Raw genomic sequence first — 20,698 nt, 5'->3', positions numbered from 1 at the left:
ACACATGTATACACATACCTACACAGCTCATTATTTTTCAGAAGCCCCAACTTCTCAGTCTTGTTAACAACACAGTTGCACAGACTACCATCGTTCTTTCTGTCAGCTGTGTCTTTTGATACTGATAAACATACACCCACACACACCCTATTAAACATATTCTAAGCTACACTCAAACTATTTGTTGTGCTTTTGACTTTATGGTTAACTGCAGCTGTGTTCAAAACCTGTTGGATGATGTAAATGCCAAATGTTGTCTTTTGGAAAGCTTCATCAAGCAGCAGGCTTCTAAAGTCCACAGGTTGAAGCAGTGCTTTCATAGCCAAACAGCTATAAAGGGCAAGAATGCAAAGGTGAGATTCAATTTGTAAGAAGGCAGACTTTTCATTTGAAGAAAGTTACAGTGAAACAAATGCAAACAGGTCTCTGTTGCTTGAACTCCCCTAAAATAACATAAAGAATAGCTCCATCAGATCATATTTGGTGAATGTCACTAATCTTATACAACAGTTTACCAAAATTATCACAGGGAAAAACGGGTGTCTTACACAATGTTAAATATCAATACATATAAATTCACTCACTCACACACACCTATGTTTAGATAGAGTCCTGGTGGAATTTAGCAGAGTACTAGAATAAAAAAGATGAGCTAGATGAAAGAGAGAGAGCGAAGGGAGTAGGTGTATATCAGGATTAAGAGGGAAATTTCATTTATTATTTGTGCTGCAAGAGCCTTTAAAGGAGCAACAGGAAACCTACAGCTTGTGACCTTGCACTTCACCACCACAATAATAAGACAGCTTTGTTTTTCTCCACAATACAGTTGCACAGTTTAGGAAGAGATGCTCAAACTGTGTTACTTGGAACATTTAACCTAATTTTAGAGTAAACATACAAAGAAAAGGTCTGATCACCTGTGATCTGTTCATGCAAAGGATAATAAAACAGCAAAGTCGATTCAGGCGATGCTGTGCACCAAAGACCAAAACATTTAGTGAATGCAAGGAACGATCGGCTTTAAATTCACCTAATTGAAAGATGAGCTCCCCTTGAAGTAATAGTGAGTTTCTTAAACTGTTATTGATTAACACGGTTTCTGTTTGACTCCTCAGCTACAACAGCAGATCGTTTCTACAGGATAGATAGAGCACAGGTATGTTTATATCATCTAAATCGACTTCTACTGCATATTGTTGCATATTCTACATGCAAAGAGCCGAAGATGCATTATCTGTGCAATGGATGCACCCAAAATAACCTTTGCGCCTACACTCACTGATTATTATGTTTTCATAAAATAGTGGGTGTGTCTGACAGGACTTTACTAGCTTTGGTTTGCAAACAGAGTAAACATTTCAATACATGTTGTCTGAGGAACAACTGAAGGTAGCATAGGTAAGTGTATCACTGTTTTTTTCGCAGCTGCCGTAGATTTTGGCAGTTGGACTATATGACTGCACTGTCTCAAGCCAAACTAAAACTGTAAAAATTGAGTATATTTGAAAAATAGTGTCCCTCTATTTCTAATGTCACCATTAACCAAAGAGTTTCCTCTAGCTTTGGCCAATTCTCTCCTTCAGACTTTGCTTATGGTTCATGATGGTGCTGCAGCAGACTCTTTCTAGACTCTTTCATCTATAGACTTCAATTCTTTTAAAGAGGCTACAGGATTTCTTAACAGTACTCTGATCAAAAATGTAATTACTGAGAGTAAGCACACAGGAAGAATGCAAAGCACCATTACATTACAGAGACATTATAACCTAACCTTCTATAGATTCAGGCCAACCAATGAGCTGCTTTATGTCAGTATAGTATTTTAATGGTTTTTAGCATATTAATGGAATTGCTTGGTAATATTGTACTTGGAGTGGACAAAGGCCAGCAGTGGAAAAATGCTAGCCATGTTTAGCAGTGCATCACAGCCAGAGGTGCTCTGTGCCAGCAGTCTAGGCAGGCAACTGCTTAGGGCCCCATTCCAGAAGGGGGCTGACAAAAGTAAAACTATGTTGACTGTGTGCAAAGTCTGCAATTACACTACCAGTAGCAGTCCTGTAATTGTGGCGAAGAGACAGTTGAATAACAGAGTTTCCACTGGTATCACAGTGTTCCTTTTGTTTACTTTGACTTTTACCATGAGTTAACTTGGCTTACTAAGTTAGCAGAGCAGCTTAATGTATCCAGCTTTGCTGGAGTCACCAGAAGTCAACTTGTTAGCTTAGGTAGAAGGCTGCAAATAATTGTATTTTCCATATCTTAAGCATAGCGGATTTATGATGCATAAATTGTTGCCTATTCCCCCAACAGACTCCAGGATTGCCACTAGTCACAACTTGCTGTGTATGCCTATGCTGACTGCTGTCCACTACAACATTAACACCACAAGGCAGTAATAATGTTGTGGCTGATTGGTGTATATTACATCAGTGAGTCTCTGTGTCACAGCAGCTTAACTGTGTATGGACTTGTTTGAAGCCGCCCTGTTTTTGTTTTATGTTTTTTTTACTAGGAACATCTTAACTATGTATCAGAAATCTCCCAAGAAGAGATCTTCATCCTGGACCCTGAATTGGTTATTATGACATCAGTAGGCACCTCCCCCTCAGCTATGCCTGACCTTGTTAACCCCGCTCCTAGTCTGGAAGAGGGCAGGTAGGTCAAACCCCTCTACACTCATTCTGTCAATGTCACCACTAGTTTATTTTACAGAGGAATCTCTGGTTTTTATAATTTGTTTCTTAAAGAGACCTTGAAAATGTCCCTCTCCAGAGATATTTGAAGGACATAGAAAATGAGGACAATGAGGACTCAAAGTTGACTTCATTTCAGTCTTTTTAATCGGGTCCAGCTTTGTGAACTTGCCACCACAGCAAGGCTGTGATTTTGTTAATGTGACGGGTTAATGTGAGTTTGCCTCTGCTAAAAGACATGATGAAATATTGTGGAACCAAAGTGCTCTCTTTGTTGGAGTTCTCTCTTGAGAATGAGAGGGTGGTCTGACTATACTCATTTTATGCACTAAAACTGCATTCAGAGTTTGCAGCCTTCGTGGAGTAGGAAGTGCAACACCTTGGTTTTAGTGAGAAAGCCTGGAGCTCAGGAAGTAGGGTGGGTTGTCCATAGGGTTGGGCGTTTGATCACAGCCCCTCACATCCACATGTCTAAATTTTCTTCTGCAACACACCCCAAAGTCTCTTGTGAGTGTTCCATACTTGGAATTTTAAGTTGTAAATGTAGTAAGGGACTTGAAAACTTAAATACTCAAACAGAGACGGAGTAATTGGGAGGAACACCCTGGCTGATCTGAAAGCTCATAAATTGAGTCAATATTAATAACATATCAATCACCATGTCAAAGTAAAGTACAATCCACAATCTTCAACCATATGTCTTTGATTGAGCACACCAAACAACCAATTGCCATCAGTTTATAATGGACACTGCTGGACAGACCAAAGCTATGATTGTGAATCTGGCTACTTGGAGGTTTTTTCAAAAGGCTTCAGTTTGTATCATGGCAGAAACATGGGGATCTGTAGTGCACACTAACTGTGAAGGGCACCACCATGCTTAAGAAGGGGTGATTTGGTTGGGCTGGGGTCTCCAGAAGCAGCAGAGGATTAGTGGTAGGCAAGTAGGGGCAAAATACATGATGTGCTGCAGGCCTCATTATGTCCTCTGAGTTGAAAGGAACCATGTCATGTAGTTCAGACATCTGTTATGACTCCTAGACACATTTGAGGCGTTTTCAGGCATGTCCTATTGGTAAAACCCCAAGGTAGCACACATACAATGGCTTTTGAAAGTTTTCCAAACCCGTCACTATTTACTCACATTATTGTGTTGTAGATTTTTAATTGGACTAAATTGTAATATGCCCTTCAGTCTACATCCAATGATCCATAATAACAAAGGGAAAATGTTATCATTGTGTGTACCTGTACAGTAATTGTACATAGCACATAAAATATCTTGTGAAATTGTGTAGAAAATGATTGCAGCTGTAAAAGTTTTGAGAGTTGCCTCAAAGATGTATAATCTGCTGTGTAATTTGTTCAAAGTGAACTTCCTGGTCGGTACATTTTTTGCAAGTACCCCATAAAAACAATAGCAGTACCAAAGCCACCTCTCACAGGGAAGGTATGCATGAAGTAAACATTGTGCAAGTCATAAATCAGGGACTGTAGTAATTGCGGCTCAGCAGATACATTGGGTGGTGGGGGGTTCGATTCCCTAATTCTCTTCTCTACCTACTAAATGCTAAATGGTTTATTCTGAAACCCAAATTGCTCCCTGTGCTGACAGCTTCTAGTACTGTGGTATCTTGGTCCTAGTGGTGTACGTGTACATGTTGTTACTTGTGTGCACATATTTTGGTGCAGTACCATGGTTGCAAGAATATTTTGGCCAGTTCTCATCATTTCAAATGGTTATGACTTGGTTTTAGAGTTTGGGGGAGTTTTTGGCTTTTTGCTTAAGATGTCTGTGAAAAACCCATTATATGTGTTGTTTTATTAAAACAACACAATATAAATATAAATGTAAAAAAATATATATATATATATATATATATATATATATATATATATATATATATATATATATATATATATATATATATATATATATATATATATATATATATATATATATATATATATATATATATATATATATATATATATAATACAAAATCCAAACTGTAATCTGTAGATTCTTACTCAAACTCAACTTTATTGGTTTTATGAAGTCCCAAAGAAAAGAGACGTTTGAACAGAGACACAGTCACACAGACCCTGGTCTTAACACTCAAGCACAAGAGGAAACCTATAAAAAGCAAAGTGCCACAAATGCAAGAGTAGATTGAGAAAATACTTTTATCAATATGATCCACACAATTGCTAAATGCTAAATAAGATTTACAGTGCAGTAGTAGTGACCAAAAGGAATACAGTCTATGTAAAATTGTTGGACTACATACAATAGATGTGTTTTTGTGGGCTAAACAGTTACTTCAAGTTTCAGGTACAGTTACAGTCTTGCATTTCTGTCCAAAGTTGGCAACAAACATCTTCCCTTCTGTGTTACAGAATGAAATTAGCTCTGCTCTCTGCCAGATTTCATATATACCCTTTTTGGTTATCCTTAGGAAAAGTACCTCTAATTAAAACCCCAATGAAGTCTTTAGCTACTCTGTCAATTGTTGTCCTGCACCTTTATCCTCTGCTCCCAGGTAAAAATGCAAAAACATGTTAAATACACATGTGATATAAACTGTCAAGTTTTCTGCATGTCTGAGCTTTTTCTGCATCTCCCACAGTTTCTTTTCCTTCTTAAAAAGAAGTGTTGATATAAATATCAGCTTATGTTTTGTTCGTCATGTTTGTGTCTTGCTGTATTAATACATTATTTCCCCTTCATATGAAATCCTTTTAACCATATTTAATCACACACACACACACACACACACACACACACATACACACACACACAAGCGCTAACACAGATTAAGTTCTCAGCTATAGAACCTGTTACAGCAGCTGTTTGTTGATACTCTTTAAACACTCTCTTCTGGCAGAATGAAGAGACAGAAGAGACAGAGAGGAGAGGAGAAATAATCTTTCATCTCTTTTATATAGAATATTGCTTTTATTTATTTAAAAGACTGCACTTTGTTATTTGAAACTACATATTCGGGACTTTACAAACACTTGTGGCATGGCAGCTGCAACATCTTAACTAAATTGTTCATCACCCAAAGCATGATGCAAACTTTAGAGCAAAAAGCAAAAGCAAGAATTTTACTTACACAGTAAATGAATCTTACGTCTTTGGTACAACCACACTCTCCTTTATTCCATCATATAAACATTATTGCGTTGTCTTGACAACCTTTGTACATACAGGAAAATTATGTAAACAGTTTCAAGTTATGTAAAACATTTTGTCACATGTCAATTTAAGACATTCATGAGCAGAGCAGTTAATCCTTATAAAAACTGTGTTTGTGAAGGAATGTCTGGCTAACACACAGTGAAAGTTAGTGAAGAGACGTGATATGATTTATTGATAACAATGTCATCATTAACTTGTCCAATGTGTCCAATTCATTATATCCTTTAGTGACTGATTTCCTCATTTTCAGCAGCAAAACATTTCAGAGGAGTTTCCTTACAACCTATTATGCTAACTTACATACCATTAAGATGAGGAGTGTTCCTGGATGGAGAGCTTCAATAAGGACACGGGTATATATCAATGAAATGCGACCAAACTGACTTAGTGATTTGATGGAGGCTTAGGTCTACTAGATCTGATGAATGCACACTGGTGAGTTTTTAAGTCATACAAGGCCAAATGTACGAAGAAAGGGTGTACAGCCATAACTATGGCGAAATTTATATTCTTATGGTAAATGGTAAATGGTCTGCACTTATATAGCGCTTTTCTACCTATTGGCACTCAAAGCGCTTTACACTGCTTCTTATTTACCCATTCACACTCACAACACACACTCATACACCGATGGGGGAGCTGCTATGCAGCTGGCCAACGCTCACCGGGAGCAACTAAGTTGGGGTTCAGTGTCTTGCTCAAGGACACTTCGACATGTGAGCGTAGGAGCCGGGGATTGAACCAACAACTGTGAGATTGATGGAAAACCGCTCTACCTTCCTGTGCCACAGTTGCCCCACAAAAAAAAAAACATGGCAGCATTTGTAAAAAGACTTTAAAAACCTCTAATGTGTATGAATCTGATGGCTGAGACAATTTAGAACCAGTTCCATGTTCATGATTCCTATCCAGGGACAATAGCAAAATCCTTTAAATGAAGGGAATAAAGAGGACTGAGAACTGCTGCTTTAGGCATTTGAACAGTCATGATGTTCTCATCGCTTCTGTGAGAGGAGCAGGAGATAAAGAAGAGAAGAAAAACGAGAAGATATTATGAGAATAATAAATTTGATTTTAAAGACCCAAAAGAAAATTGCAGCTTCAGTACCCATTGATTGTTTTGTTTTTGTTTTTATGTATCTTTAAAATACATATAATTTTAGACTTTAGAATTTTATGAATCCCTTTTTTATTCCATCTTTTTGTGTGCATCTCTAACTGAATTCTTTTAGAGTTTCAAACTGAATCTAACATAAACAAAGGAAACCAAGTAGATGCAAATGATAATTATATTTATTTATTTTGGATGGGACTGTGGTGCAGGAGGTAGAGCTGTCATCCACCCCAGCTCCTCTGGTCACATGTCGAAGTGTCCTTGAGCAACACACTGAATCCCAACTTAGTTGCTCCCAGTGAGTGTTGGCCAGCTACAAAGCAGCTCTCCCATCAGTGTGTGAGTGTATGTGTGATTGTGAGTGTGAAAGGGTAAACGAAAAGCAGTGTAAAGCGCTTTGAGTGCCAATAGGTAGAAAGTATAAGTGCAGACCATTTACCATGTATTGAAGCAAAACTGTGATTTAAAACTAACTAGGCCCCTGGAAAAATGTATTACCCAGCACAGTACTACTAAAAAAAAATACTAGAATACTAGAATTCTAACTAGAATCCATCAGTCTGAGAGGATTTGCAAAGCTATTGGTAAGGCTCTGGGACTCCATAGTTCCACAGTATGAGACATAGTGTGCAGGTGGAGATGACTTGGAACAAGATTGAAGCTTTCCAGAAGTGTCTGACCTTCTAATATTAGTCCAAGACCACAGTCCAGAAAGTCACAAAAGATCCAAGAAAAAACATCCAAAAAACTGCAGCCTCTTTCACCTCGAAGGTCAGTCGTGATGGCTTCACTATCTAAAAGACAGGGGGTAGAAATGGCATCATAGGAGAGTGGTGGGATAAAAACTTTGCTTACCCAGAAGAATATTAAGACTTGTCTAATTTCTACAACAACACAACACAATGATCCTCAAAGCTTTTAGGAGAATCTTCATTTAAAAAAAACAAACAAAAAAAATTCTTTTAGATCGTATTTAAAAATGAAATGAAACCGTGAGATCCACAAAAAACGAATACAGAAAAGGGGTCTAATATTTTCCACGAAAAAACTGTAACCCCATGGGATGACGTTATTTTGTAATTTGTTTTTTTTTGGTTTGTTTGTTTTCTCTGTTTTGTTTTCTGTATTGATGGCATTAATGGATGGTAGATATGATCACTTTATTTAGGCACAAAACAAAGCTGATGTCAGGAAAAAAATGTCACGTCACTACATTTGCCTGTTAATTCGACCTCTCATTTTCCTGATCACATTTAGTGACACTTTAGTAATGTATTATTTAATGTAGCAATTATTAGTATCATCATGAGTGGGCATGCTCCAATGATGTTTTTGTATTATCTCAGTTCAGATATGTGATGCATCATAGCCATAGTCACGTTGATTGTCAGCAATTGAAACAACAATGTACACAATGTGACAATGTGCAACAGTAAACATTTAACAGATCATTATTTTTTCTCACAATATTTCATACAATTTTTGAGCTGCTGTGCAGATGTTAAATACAAAGTGTTACATGTAAAGATTAGCATAAAGAATAGAAAGAGAGAATAAATAAAGTAACAGGTACAATGTGAATAGAGGCAGAACAACACAACCTGCTGATCCTAACAACACTTCCCTTTGGCTATGTGCATGTGTGTACGGGTGTGTGTGTGTGTGTGTACATGCGTGCCTGTGTGTTGGCGGGCTGATTTGCAATGCTGAGTGCACTGAGTGGGAGGATGAGGAGGAGAGATGAGACCGAGAGGCACGGGCAGAGCAAGGGAGAGATGGGTTTGGGAGAAAGATACTCAGAAAAATAGCGGATGGAGAGAGAAATGGAATGCGTGTCAGAGAACTCAAGAGTCACACCAATCTGCTGTACTTAGAGACACACACACACTCCAACAGTGTAGCGGTTTGCCCACGCAAGGTGAGAGTTGAACATTGTTCCTCCCACTATAATTACCCCTCTCTTCTGCTTCTCTCTATACCTCTGTCTCTATGACAAATACACTGAAAGACACCTACACACAAAGCGTTTTGTTTTTTCAAATGATTTTTGAGCTGATAAGTTTGCACAGTGTCAGTTTACACTTCAGCATTAGGTAGAAATCACAACCAGGCTTTGTTACAGGACAAAGGATTTTTGAAATTAGTAAGTGTTATTTTAGGAAGGGAAACTTGGAAAATTTAACCAATTCTGAGAAATGTCACAAACATTTTTACTTCCTGGTGTATTTTCACTATATTTGAATTTTTAAAACTGAACATTACAAATGCTTGACTTGACCTTTTTTTACTGTAAATTAGAATGAGGGTGATAAGCATGGGAAAGCTGCTTTTGTCATAAATGTGCCGCAAATAGAACCAAAGCTGTGCAGCTAGAACTGCAGTATAAGTTTAAACGACAAAAGAGGTCACATATACCAAATGTGCTGTTCAGTGGCAACAAGTTCGGCTTGGCCTAGAAGTGGTGTTCTCTCAAGTGATACTTTGTTTTAGGCACCGTATTGGACGTGTTGCTGATTGGACTGTAATTCACATGTTTGATATTGGCTGCTGAGTTAGTTGGTCTGATTCAATTTTACAACCATTTTTGATGTTATGTTGGACTTGTCATACAGACCTTTGAATGGAGTTGAGTGACTGCCTGCAAACAAAACCGGATGGACTTTCACCCTTCTCAGAAATTAATGAAAAATGTAAAATTTGAAATACACAGTTCTTTGTAGTTGCTGATGAAGACGAGCAAGTCAACCTTCAGCTGAGATTCATTTGCCAGCACAATAGGCTGATGTAAATGATTAACCGGCATCTCATCATAGAGACTTAAAGCAAAAAATTGTATTTTTTAGTTTATGTCTGAGTTAGTTTAGTTAATATTTATTTATATCTATAAAACATGACTGCAGGCTATAACAGGGACTGTGCAACCTAACCTCTTAATGCACATGTCTAAATAAAGCTGCATTGTCTTTGTAGCCAAGCCATCTCTGATCTGCAGTCTCTCTGTGGTTAATGTTTGGACAACTTAAGGTAATTAGGACATTTGAAGTACTTTTTCATTGTGGAGGGGCACTTCTGATGAGTTAATCTGCTGCAGCTGCTTACACCACTCTAGCAGTTCTTAAATATTTTTCATAATGCTTAATGCCACTGTTGATGTGACACAGTAAAAACCTGACACCTGCAGCCCCCTTAGTCCCAAAAGCCTTCAACATGCATCTGATTTCCAGCAGCAAGATATTTTTTGTTTTCTTTTGCCCTTACTAATAATTAATCACGAGAATGGTAAGTATTAACAATGGGGAAAGCTGTCAAAGTTTCCAATTTATATCAACCTTGTATTACTGAATCGTTAGTAGTTCCTGATTAACTCTTAATGGGGCGGCTGTAGCTCAGTTGGTAAGGCAGGCTGACAACAGGGTCAGTGGTTCGGTCCCTGCTCCCGGCTACATGTCGAAGTGTCCTTGGGCAACACACTGAACCCCAAGTTGCTTCCGGTGGGTCAAGTGAGCACTTTGCATGGCAGCCACCGCCATCAGTGTGTGTGTGAATGGGTGAATGGGAATCAACATTGTAAAGCGCTTTGGATAAAAGCACTATATAGGCGACTATTTACTGTTAATGGAGGACTGCTATGTACAAGATATTAATAACCCACTAGGGAACAGATAAAAAATGAGCAGAAATGAGGCTCCCCTGCTAACTTTCCCAAGAAATGATGCAGAATGACATTTTACTGAGAGAAAGCGGCATTTATTTTGTGGTTAAACATTACAAGTAATGGAGCATGGTAGGTCAATTTTTACAGCTGTCATTCCACCAGCAAACATCTGGATTTCTTGATGATTGATTATCTATTAGTCCAGGCATTCCTAAACATAAGACTGTTACAGGTCACTTTAAAATTAAACAGTCTTTGGGGACTCACTCAAACCGTACAACTCTGGCCAGACAAACAGGAAATATTTCCACACTTTGAGTAATACTGTATTATGGAATTAAAAAAGGCTGTACATTAAAAATGGCATATAGGGCATGCCAACTTAACCCTAAACCTAAACGTAGTAATAATGGACATGCAGCTGCTACACAATGACTGCTACACATTGCAGTAGGTCGCCATACTTTTTAACATGAAATGGGCTTTTTTGACATTGAGAGGTGTATAAATAGAAATGTTGCTTTTTTTTAGCTATGGGCCCGAGTTCTGCAGAATGTTTAAAGGTGATAAGCTGACACAGTTGTGCTAAATAAATAAAGTGTCTATTGTAGGCCGCTATGTATCTTGCTGTGCAGACCAGTAACAAAGCACTTCTTTTGTCAGTAAGAAACATGCTGCTGCCTAATAATGACAGGCTCCAAATGTTTTTTGTTGAGGGACAGATTTTGATATGAAGCAAGAGCATGAAATATTCCTATTTGCTTCAGCAGCAAGACAGTACAAACATAGCATTGGTATGACTGAAGGAAGGAGTACACAAAGCACTGAGTCTGACTTCAGGTAGATAAAGATGATCAGAATGTCTTCAGTAAAATCTGTAAAACTCCTCCACCATCAGGACATGCTGTTCTGCCCCTGTGAGTCTCTTGTTTATACAGTAGGTGACATCCTATCTGTGGTGCTCTGCTCTGCTAAACAAGATGTACTGAGGGCTCTCGTAATTATCCCATTTTCTTTCTAGGTGTCGCAGTTTTGCGACCTTATGTAAGAGTCAACGGCTGCTAGTTTCTTCAAGTATTATGTTCTTCAAACACTTGGTTTGACATCATGCACACCCTTCAGGATTCCTATTTCTATGGAATCCTATTTGTCCTTTATACTCCTGAATCTCTTCATCTCAGGTGATAGGAATCCATGAAATAGCCCCGAAACACAAATCCCCTATCCCGAACCATCTAGTATCCAGTAAGAATTCACTATCCAGATTTGCGTTTGGTATAAATATTGATTAAATTTTGATTACATTGATTATATTTTTCATTCATAAATAGGAAATAGTTCAAAGATGAACAGACCACGTGGTTTACATTCTGTACAGCACAGATCCCATTCATGCATTCCCATAACTGTAAGCTGTCTCTGGCTGAGCTGGAGCAGTTCAGTGACTTCATTTGCTCTGTGTTCTGCTGTAGTTCTTCCCAGAGGCAGCGAGTGAACAGTGACAGTTCTGCTCCTGAAGCTTTGACACACAATAAAACACCTGTGGCCAGCAAACTCAGCAGGTATACTCTTAGACACACACAAATATGTACACACATGCTGCACAGTGTGTGTGCATGCTGTTGGTTGTACACTTTGTTTATATCATAAAACTGATTTGTGTTAGTGTTACCCCCTAAAACTAATTGGTGATTTATATTGACATGATAGAACTAAACTTGCATAATTACAGTCAGAACAGCAGTTGTCCATGAACTGCCGGGTTAGCAGTTTGATTCCCTGGCAAACATATTGGAGAATTTCAAGCTAAACAGCCAGAATGAACGACTGTGTTACCTTGTGTTTGCTAGATGTTTAAATAGGCAAGTGTTGTCAGCACAATTACTATTATTCACCACAGTCAATTTATAATGTGGAAGAAAATCAATAAAAATCAATATTGCAAACTTTATTTTAAATGTATACATAAGCCTATATTGTATTTTATATGATGTATTATTTAATGATTTATTTTGTTATGCTGTTACTGGTTTGTTTTGCAGGGCGGGTTGCATCCATCGTTCCAACACAACTGGAGCTGATTTTAAACCGAGAGTAAGGTCAGTACATTTGCATTACTAATGTGTTTCTATTGTTATTTACAGTACAAGATATTAGTGAACTCTTTGGCATTTTCTCCATGCTCATGATGCCAATTCAAGGTTTGAGAGGACCACACAGCTTCAAAGAGCCGAGACCCGACAGAGAACCCGCTATGGGTTGGATTCAAACTCTGCTCAGTTCAACCCAATTTCAATTCAACTTTATTTATATAGTGGCAATTCACAACAAAGTCATTACACACAGTCATTACAAAACCTAAGTCAATAGTATAAAGATGTACGGAGAAAACCCAAAAATTACCCCCTAGAGCAAGCCCTAGGCAACAGTGTAGAGGAAAAAGTACCTTTAACGGAAGAAAACTTAGAACCAGGCTCAAGGTGCATGGCCATCTGCCTTGACAGGTTGGGGTGAGTGGAAAGTGCAGAGAGAAAAGAAAAGACCAAAAAAAGCAACAACAAAACATAAGGCAGGTTGGTAGGACCAGTAGCTGCACACTGGAAAACACACAGCACCAAAGCTCAGTGCATTGGGGGGTGGGTCCCCCATCAGTCTAAGCATATAGCAACAAAAATATAACTAACAATAAGCTTTATCAAAGAGGAAGGTTTTAAGCCTAGACTTAAAAGTAGAGAGGGTGTCTGCTTCCCAAATCTGAACTGGGAGCTGGTTCCACAAGAGAGGAACTTGATAGCTAAAGGCTCTGCCTCTCATTCTACCGTTGGAAATTCTGGGAACCACAAGTAGGCCTGCATTCTGACATCAAAGTGGTCTACTGAGATGATATGGTGCGATGAGGTCTTCTATATATGATGGAGCCTGACAATTCAGAGCTTTATATGCAAGAAGCAGGGTTTTAAATTATATTCTATTTTATGGGAAGCCAATGAAGAGAAGCCAGTGAACGTGAAATATAATCTCTCTTTCTAATTCCAGTCAGCACTCTTGCTGCAGCATTTTGGATCAATTTCAGGCTTTTTAGGGAGTTACTGGGGCATCCTGAAAGTAGGGAATTACAGTAGTCCAACCTTGAACTAAAAAAATACATGGACTAGTTTTTCGACATCACTTTGAGACAGGATGCTCCTAATTTTGGCAATGGAAGAAGGCTGTTCTAGAGATTGTATCCTCCAAGGTTCCTTGCAGTAGTACTGGAGGCCAGAGTTATGCCATCTAGAATAACGATATGGTTGGAAAGAAGTTTCTGAGATTTTTAGGCCCATACTATGACTTCAGTTTTGTCTGAGTTTAGAAGTAAGAAATCGTGGGACATCCGGTGCTTGAAGGCATGCGTGAAGCTTGATTAACTCGTATTGGTCCTAACACAGAGCCTCGTGTAACTCCATAGCTAACCTTTGTGTGCACAGAGGATTCATCATTACCATGAACAAATTGGAATCTATCGGATATATAAGATTGAAACCAACCTAGTGCAGTTCCTTTAATCCCAATTTCATGTTCCAGTCTCTATAATAAAATGTTGTGATTAACGGTAGTAAATGCAGCACTAAGATCCAACAGAACAAGTATAGAGACTAGCTCATCATCTGAGGCCAAGAGAAGATCGTTGGTGACTTTTACCAGTGCTGTTTCTGTTCTATGATGAACTCTAAATCCTGACTGAAAGTCTTCAAACATATTATTCATGTACAGGTGGTTGCTTTACAACTGCTTTTTCAAGGATTTTAGAAATGAAGGGGAGATTGGATACTGGTCTGTAATTGGCTAAAACACCTGGGTCAAGACAGGGTTTTTTAACACACATACACACACACACACACACAAACACACACACACCATCATGTGCAATTTCTCCTTGAAGTTTTTATTCATTAACAAGCCTTATGCAAAGTTATTGTGATATGTCACATCTATCCTCATTAACACATGCCATGTAGATGCTTCCCCTTGCATATTACCACATCCAGTGTCAAACATTTTGGCTTTTAAATCTAAAAGTCAGTGGTGTAATATTTAATTCAACTTCAAGCATTTTAAGTTTGAAAAGTTAATTTAATTTACATATTAACTGTTAAGTGGAAATGAAATATAGTTTCTTTAGGACAAGGGTGTAAATGATTAAACATTAATGAACAAAAATATGGCAAAAAGTATCTTGTGTATGAGTGCGTGAAATTACTTTGGAGTTGCTTGTTTTTATTGAAGAGAGACAGAGCTTCTTAACACAGTCCCCCATAGACAATTATGGGTGGTTAAATCTTTGAAAGCTTCTCATCAATTTGAATTTAATCATTTGTTTAAAATGCAGTTTCAAGATGGCTGCTTGTACAGTAAAGTTGTTCACTTTTTAGTGCTAGTTAATTGTTATAGTTCTTGGGGTAGAATTATTTTCCTGAATAGCTCTCCTTATCTCCCCTATCCCATAAACTTCTATATTCATATTTTTGCAGTGCTGGGCAGTTACATATTTTTTATTTTAGTTTCAGTTTTTACTCTATTGATTATTTAACAGTTGCTAATCCAAGTAAGAACAATGATTTCAAACTTGTATATAGTGTTTGCTAAGGTTTGCATTGTTTATTGTGACATTTAGTTTGAAGATATGAAATAGTTTAGTAGGTGATGCTCACAAAAATATAGATAAACGAAATAATAAGGTGGCCCAACATTTTTTCACACTGTTCAATACAAAACTACTCGATACAAAAGATGTAACGTGTATATGGAGAATTTACAATCCTACATCCACAAATTACACGAAAGTCACGACATGTCATTAGAGATTACACAAAACATGCTTAGAGAGATTTTAGCCAACCTAAGAAGCCTCTATATCCTATTAAAGTTTTATCTCTAGACATGTTTTAAAATGCAGGTAAATATCTGAGAAGTCTTTGAAAGGTATAAAGCATTTCGAGCCCAGAGAGATCTTAAGATGAACACAGAGTTGGCTAATTCTCTTCCAGACAGGTAAACACTGGTTAACTAATTTTATTTATCAAGGCTACTCGTGGGGATGAGCAATGGGCTTAGCATCGTACTCTACATAGCCAGCTATGCATCTAGCTAATATTCAGAGTTGTAAAAAATTCTACTGTACATGAGCTAGTTTATAATTTATATGAAATACTGCAAGCATGTAACGTTACATTGGCTGATCAATGTACAGTGTGGAACTACAGTACTTGTCAGTTGCCATGTTGTTGCCAAGTGATTAATGTTGCGATCATCTTTTGCTTTTTTATGTACGGTCAGTGTCCTCAACGTGGCAACCTGAGTGAGCTTTGATGTCCAATATTTTGAATTTGGACTTTAGTACTCCTATTTGAGGCTTAGTGTCAGTGCTACATATTTTTCCTTTAAGAAACTAAATTTTCTTTAAAAAAAATGTGTTGTTCAAATACCTACTTTATACGCTACTGAAGATTGTTATTATGAAATGGTATGCCTCTCGGTCTGTGTGCCACACGTCTCCTTTCCTGCTTTATCTTTTTGGATGGTCTGTTTTTGTTGGGCTTTGAAGCATGAAATTATAGTCATTATTGAAAATTCTTGGGATACCGTATGTAAGATGTTGATGTATAAAACTGCCTGTATTAACTGACAGCTGACTTAAATGTTTCATTACTTATTTAATTTGTTGCTTGCCTGACACATTCTTTTTAATTAAAGTGGAAGCGACTAAAAGAAGAGTGGGGGATACTTATCTGAATCCTTCCATCCCACCCAAAGATGACTCTTTGCCATCACACATATTGTGTTTTATTGCAGCTAAATTTACAATATAGTTCACATTTATATGTTTTCGTTTCTCTTGTCACATATTGATGTAGTATGAAATGTGATCAGAGCTTGTAGTACCAAGCTACATTGTTTTATTGTCACTCTGCTGGCTGATGAAATGAATAAATCAAGTAACATACCCATTTGTATGATTCATTCCATTCTCCCTTCTATGATGTCAGGCTTTCCACATTGCCTTCAAGTGTAGTCACTTGGACTAGCTGTAATAAACATAATTACCGTTTTAGATGTCACTTAAGCGAACAATGTGAACATTGAAATCTCGCAAGCCTCCTATCAAAAAATATATGTCATAAATTAATTTGAAACTTCAACTGACTACTTAGAAGTATCAAGGGTTAGCTAATTCAGCTAATTCAACTATAACAAATGAATTACACAGATGGTAAATGCTTGCTCGACTAGTCAGACAATGTTTAGTTTCATGGGTGAGAAAAGAGAGAGAGAGCGAGAAGCAGCTGGCTTATATTCCTGAGAGGCAATGTGTGGAAGCCAGCAGACAAAGGATTACAAGCAAGAAATAGGAGAATCAGTTGCCAACTTGGCTTCTAAGCCGATCTTTTCATGGTTCCTCTCTCCTGTCAGTCCGATCTTGATTTCTTGTGATGAGATATTGGTCATGGTTATCCCAAAAGTGGTAGTAAGGAGCACCTGAAGTTCATTAAAGTTCTTGAAAGCATTTTGTCCCTCTAAGACAAGGGGACACCACTTTGAAGTAAAAACATTCTGGCTCTGGTAGACAAATGGTTTTAATAAGGAGTTAAGGCAACAGTCTATGTCAAACTGGAATGACCATCACTGGTTAACGCCATTAGCCACTTACAATGCAGTCCCTGCACCCTCACATCGATTTAACATACAGTACATGATAGTCAGGAGGGACAAAGATCAAAATATGACCTCAATGATCCTCACCAACTATGTTAACAACTTCACTATTTCACTTCACGTTTTATTACCTGGAACTGGAACCTGGAATCTGCAACTAGTCAGAACTGAAGGTTTTCAGAACAGAGGTTAGTTCAGTATCCTAAAGCACAGTCTTGTTTATCTAGTTTTCAGCCTTGCTTGGCAGTTGCACTTTTGTCTGCCCAGGTGTCTTTGTCCATCCCCCAATTACTGTGCGCAGGAAGGTAGAGCGGTTGTCCACCAATCTCACAGTTGTTGGTTCAATCCCCGGCTCCTCCGCTCACACGTCGAAGTGTCCTTGTGCAAGACACTGAACCCCAACTTAGTTGCTCCCGGTGAGTGTTTGCCAGCTGCATAGCAGCTCCCCCACAGGCGTATGAGTGTGTGTGTGATTGTGAGTGTGAATTGGAGAATAAGCAGCAGTGTAAAGTGCTTTTAGTCCCAATAGGTAGAAAAGCGCTATATAAGTGCAGACCATTTAATTATATATCTAGAGATGCGTAATATTGAAGGAATTGGATCTGTATCGAGGTCCAAAAATTTGGAATGGAACATCTGTGAGGACTGATACACCAAGCTGTGGAACTTGAACACACTGCAAAGACTATAGATAATAACTGACTATAACATACACTTTGCCCCAATGTTCAATATGCTGAATTCGTTTAAAAGCCTCAGATGGATCCGACTAGTGTCATCTGTGTAGGACACACCTCAAGAACCAGATGGATGCTCAATGACAGCCCATCAGTGGGCAACGGCTGACCATTGGCTTGGTGTTTCACAGTATGACCAAAAGTTTTACTGAAAAAGTGACATCATAGGTCACTTTGTGTACAGTATATTAACCACTTTTTAACTCTAGTAAATATTTTTTGGCAGCAGGTCAGTGTACATTAGCCTTGGGAAAAATCACACTGGAAACACACTGCACTAAAGTAATTTTGTATATTTGTGTGTGTAATTGTTTGTGTTTAAGACTACAAATCAGATATATGTGTAAACTTGGAGCAAAATTTAAATTAAAATACTAAATGGTTGAACAGCTTTTCTGTTTGTCTTGGTCTCTCTCACCAGACAAGAAACCAACCAAAAGACGAGTGAGACAGAAAAAGTAAAAGGTAATACACCATACAACACACACACACACCCCTTTTGACACTTTCTTTTAACCAACTTTAACCATGCTTTACCCCAACCTTTAAAACAACCTTAACTTCCTTGAATCTTACATTTACGTCATAACCCACAAACAGTCTTTTGAAGCAGTGAGGACCAGGTGAAATATTCTCATGATACAGACATGCAGGTTTAAAAATGAAATAGGTCCTCCCAAAGACAGCAGTACCAGCTGACAGGTGTGTGCGTCTTCAGATAAGAAAGAGATGCGAGACAGCTCCTGGGTCTCCAGACAGGCAGTTTTTTTCTCTGACACATATTTTCTCAACCTCTGTCTCCTCCTGCTCATTTTGCACACTGGGAGGTGTGTGGGAGCTGGAGCTTTCTTTTCTGTCAGCTTCACAGTGGTTTTATTCTCTTTGGGAACTTGCATGTTTTTCACTTCCCGATCTGGTTCAGCTGTGTTTTTGTCTTGGCGGTGACTTTGCCAGCTGGATTGTGTTTTATTGCAGTTTTGGTTTTTCGTATTTTGATGTGAACACAACCCACTTCTTGCTGTCAGTGATTAAAGTCACAATGGAAATCAGTCCCATTCTGCAGCAACAGCAACTACAAAAGTGCCACTGCAGTTTCCGGAAGAAACACATCAAGAGTCAGCAGTCTAAGAGAAAGGCAACGTTTGACTTTTGACACATACATAAGATGACACCTTCAAAGTATAATTGTCGTTTATTATAACTTGGCTCTTATTCATTTACTTTCATATGTCACTTCTGACAGATATCATAACCAAGCTACTGCCTTATGCCTTGCATATTACTAAAAATAAATGACAGAGCAAGCAACACAAGCTGTCAGATTGGAAATAAACCAACAGTTTATCCAGATTATGCAGAGAACACTTTCTTTTACTTTTTTCTTCAGCACAAGCAAAGCTCTGTTTCTTGACTCCATGGTATTTGACGCCCAGCACAGAGCGTGTGGCACACAGGTGGAAGAAGTGCAAACAGATGGGAGGTTCATTCAAATAAGGCAGCGAGACGTGGGTTGTTGGTATTTTGATAGAAAGTGCGTCTTAGATGTTACAGAACAACATCTGTTTTTGTAGCAGTCCAAATCTGCTGCCAAGGCAAACACAACGCTTTTAGCAAATGTGCAGAAAAAACACAGTTGTACATGTAAATAATTTAAGTAAAGATACCCCAGCCAGTAGATGAATCTGATGGCTGCAGATTTGTGGCAGGGCATGGTGTGGTCACATTGTGCTGCTCTGCACCATCCAGACAACAGTATTCCCAAAGAGCCCGTGTCGACCCCTGTCCAACATAGCTGATTGGTGTGAATAATAAAGGCCTGAAATATAGTTGTGAATTCAATATTAGATAATTATTCAAGGGTCACCATGCAGCTTCAGCTACAGCTTTTGGTGGTACTGTAAATCTATTGTATGTTGCAATGTTGCCAAATAAATGTACAGTACCACAAACTAATTGCAATGCTATGAACATAGAGCCTTTTGTGAGGCTCAGGGGTCACTGGGTTTACAATCCAGCAATCATTCTTTCTATGTACAGTACTTAAGTTCAGGCTCTAAAGATTATGAGAAATGCATATATCAATTTCCATATTTTTAATGTCAAATATTTAGGCCTGATAGATCCAGATTTGTCTTCTTTAAACAAGGCACGGCCTCGTAGAGTTGCACCTGATTGTCATCCGGTTAACTAAAAGTGTGACTTTCTTTTTCCCTTCAGATGAATTGACAATTGTAGCGATTCACATATTTTTTTTCCCACACGGATTTTTAGGATTAGATCATTTTTCACATGTAGAGGGTTTGTAAACTTTGAAGTTCACACAGTTTAAAAAAAAAATCCCAAATTGTAATCCATTTAGGTGAGTCTTGCAATACCAAGTATTATGTGAGCCATCCATTCCACTGGCTCAGTAAAGAAGAGGTTCTGTCAAGGATTAAAGAATAGGCTCAGATTCCTAAGGTCTATCCTAAAACAATATTCAAATGTCATAGGTATGCTGAAAGATTTGTTCGTTATAATGATTTTTCCTATGAATACAGTTGTTGTCAGAACGATTATACCGTAAGAGATTAAGAAAAAAAATCTGCCACCCTGGTCCTT

The 20,698-nt window shown here is 38.1% G+C and overlaps 1 protein-coding gene across 8 annotated transcripts in view; it reads left to right on the top strand.

The window, feature by feature from the left end:
• LOC137108617 (diacylglycerol kinase zeta-like) overlaps positions 1-20,698 on the top strand; it is a 106,331-nt gene that overhangs the window by 75,358 nt on the left and 10,275 nt on the right. For 6 of the 8 annotated variants that reach the window (XM_067493428.1, XM_067493427.1, XM_067493429.1 and 3 more), the window contains 5 exons: positions 1,116-1,156; positions 2,513-2,655; positions 12,140-12,229; positions 12,710-12,766; positions 18,519-18,562. In XM_067493428.1, the coding sequence (XP_067349529.1) occupies positions 1,116-1,156; positions 2,513-2,655; positions 12,140-12,229; positions 12,710-12,766; positions 18,519-18,562 (375 nt within the window). The other 2 variants (XM_067493426.1, XM_067493425.1) reach the window with 2 other exon arrangements.

The sequence above is a fragment of the Channa argus genome, chromosome 23 (genome assembly GCF_033026475.1).
Source record: "Channa argus isolate prfri chromosome 23, Channa argus male v1.0, whole genome shotgun sequence".
In the NCBI taxonomy this organism is placed as follows: Eukaryota; Metazoa; Chordata; class Actinopteri; order Anabantiformes; family Channidae; genus Channa; species Channa argus.
The sequence above is the reverse complement of the archived record's forward strand: the minus strand, read 5'-3'. Positions and strand labels throughout refer to the sequence as shown.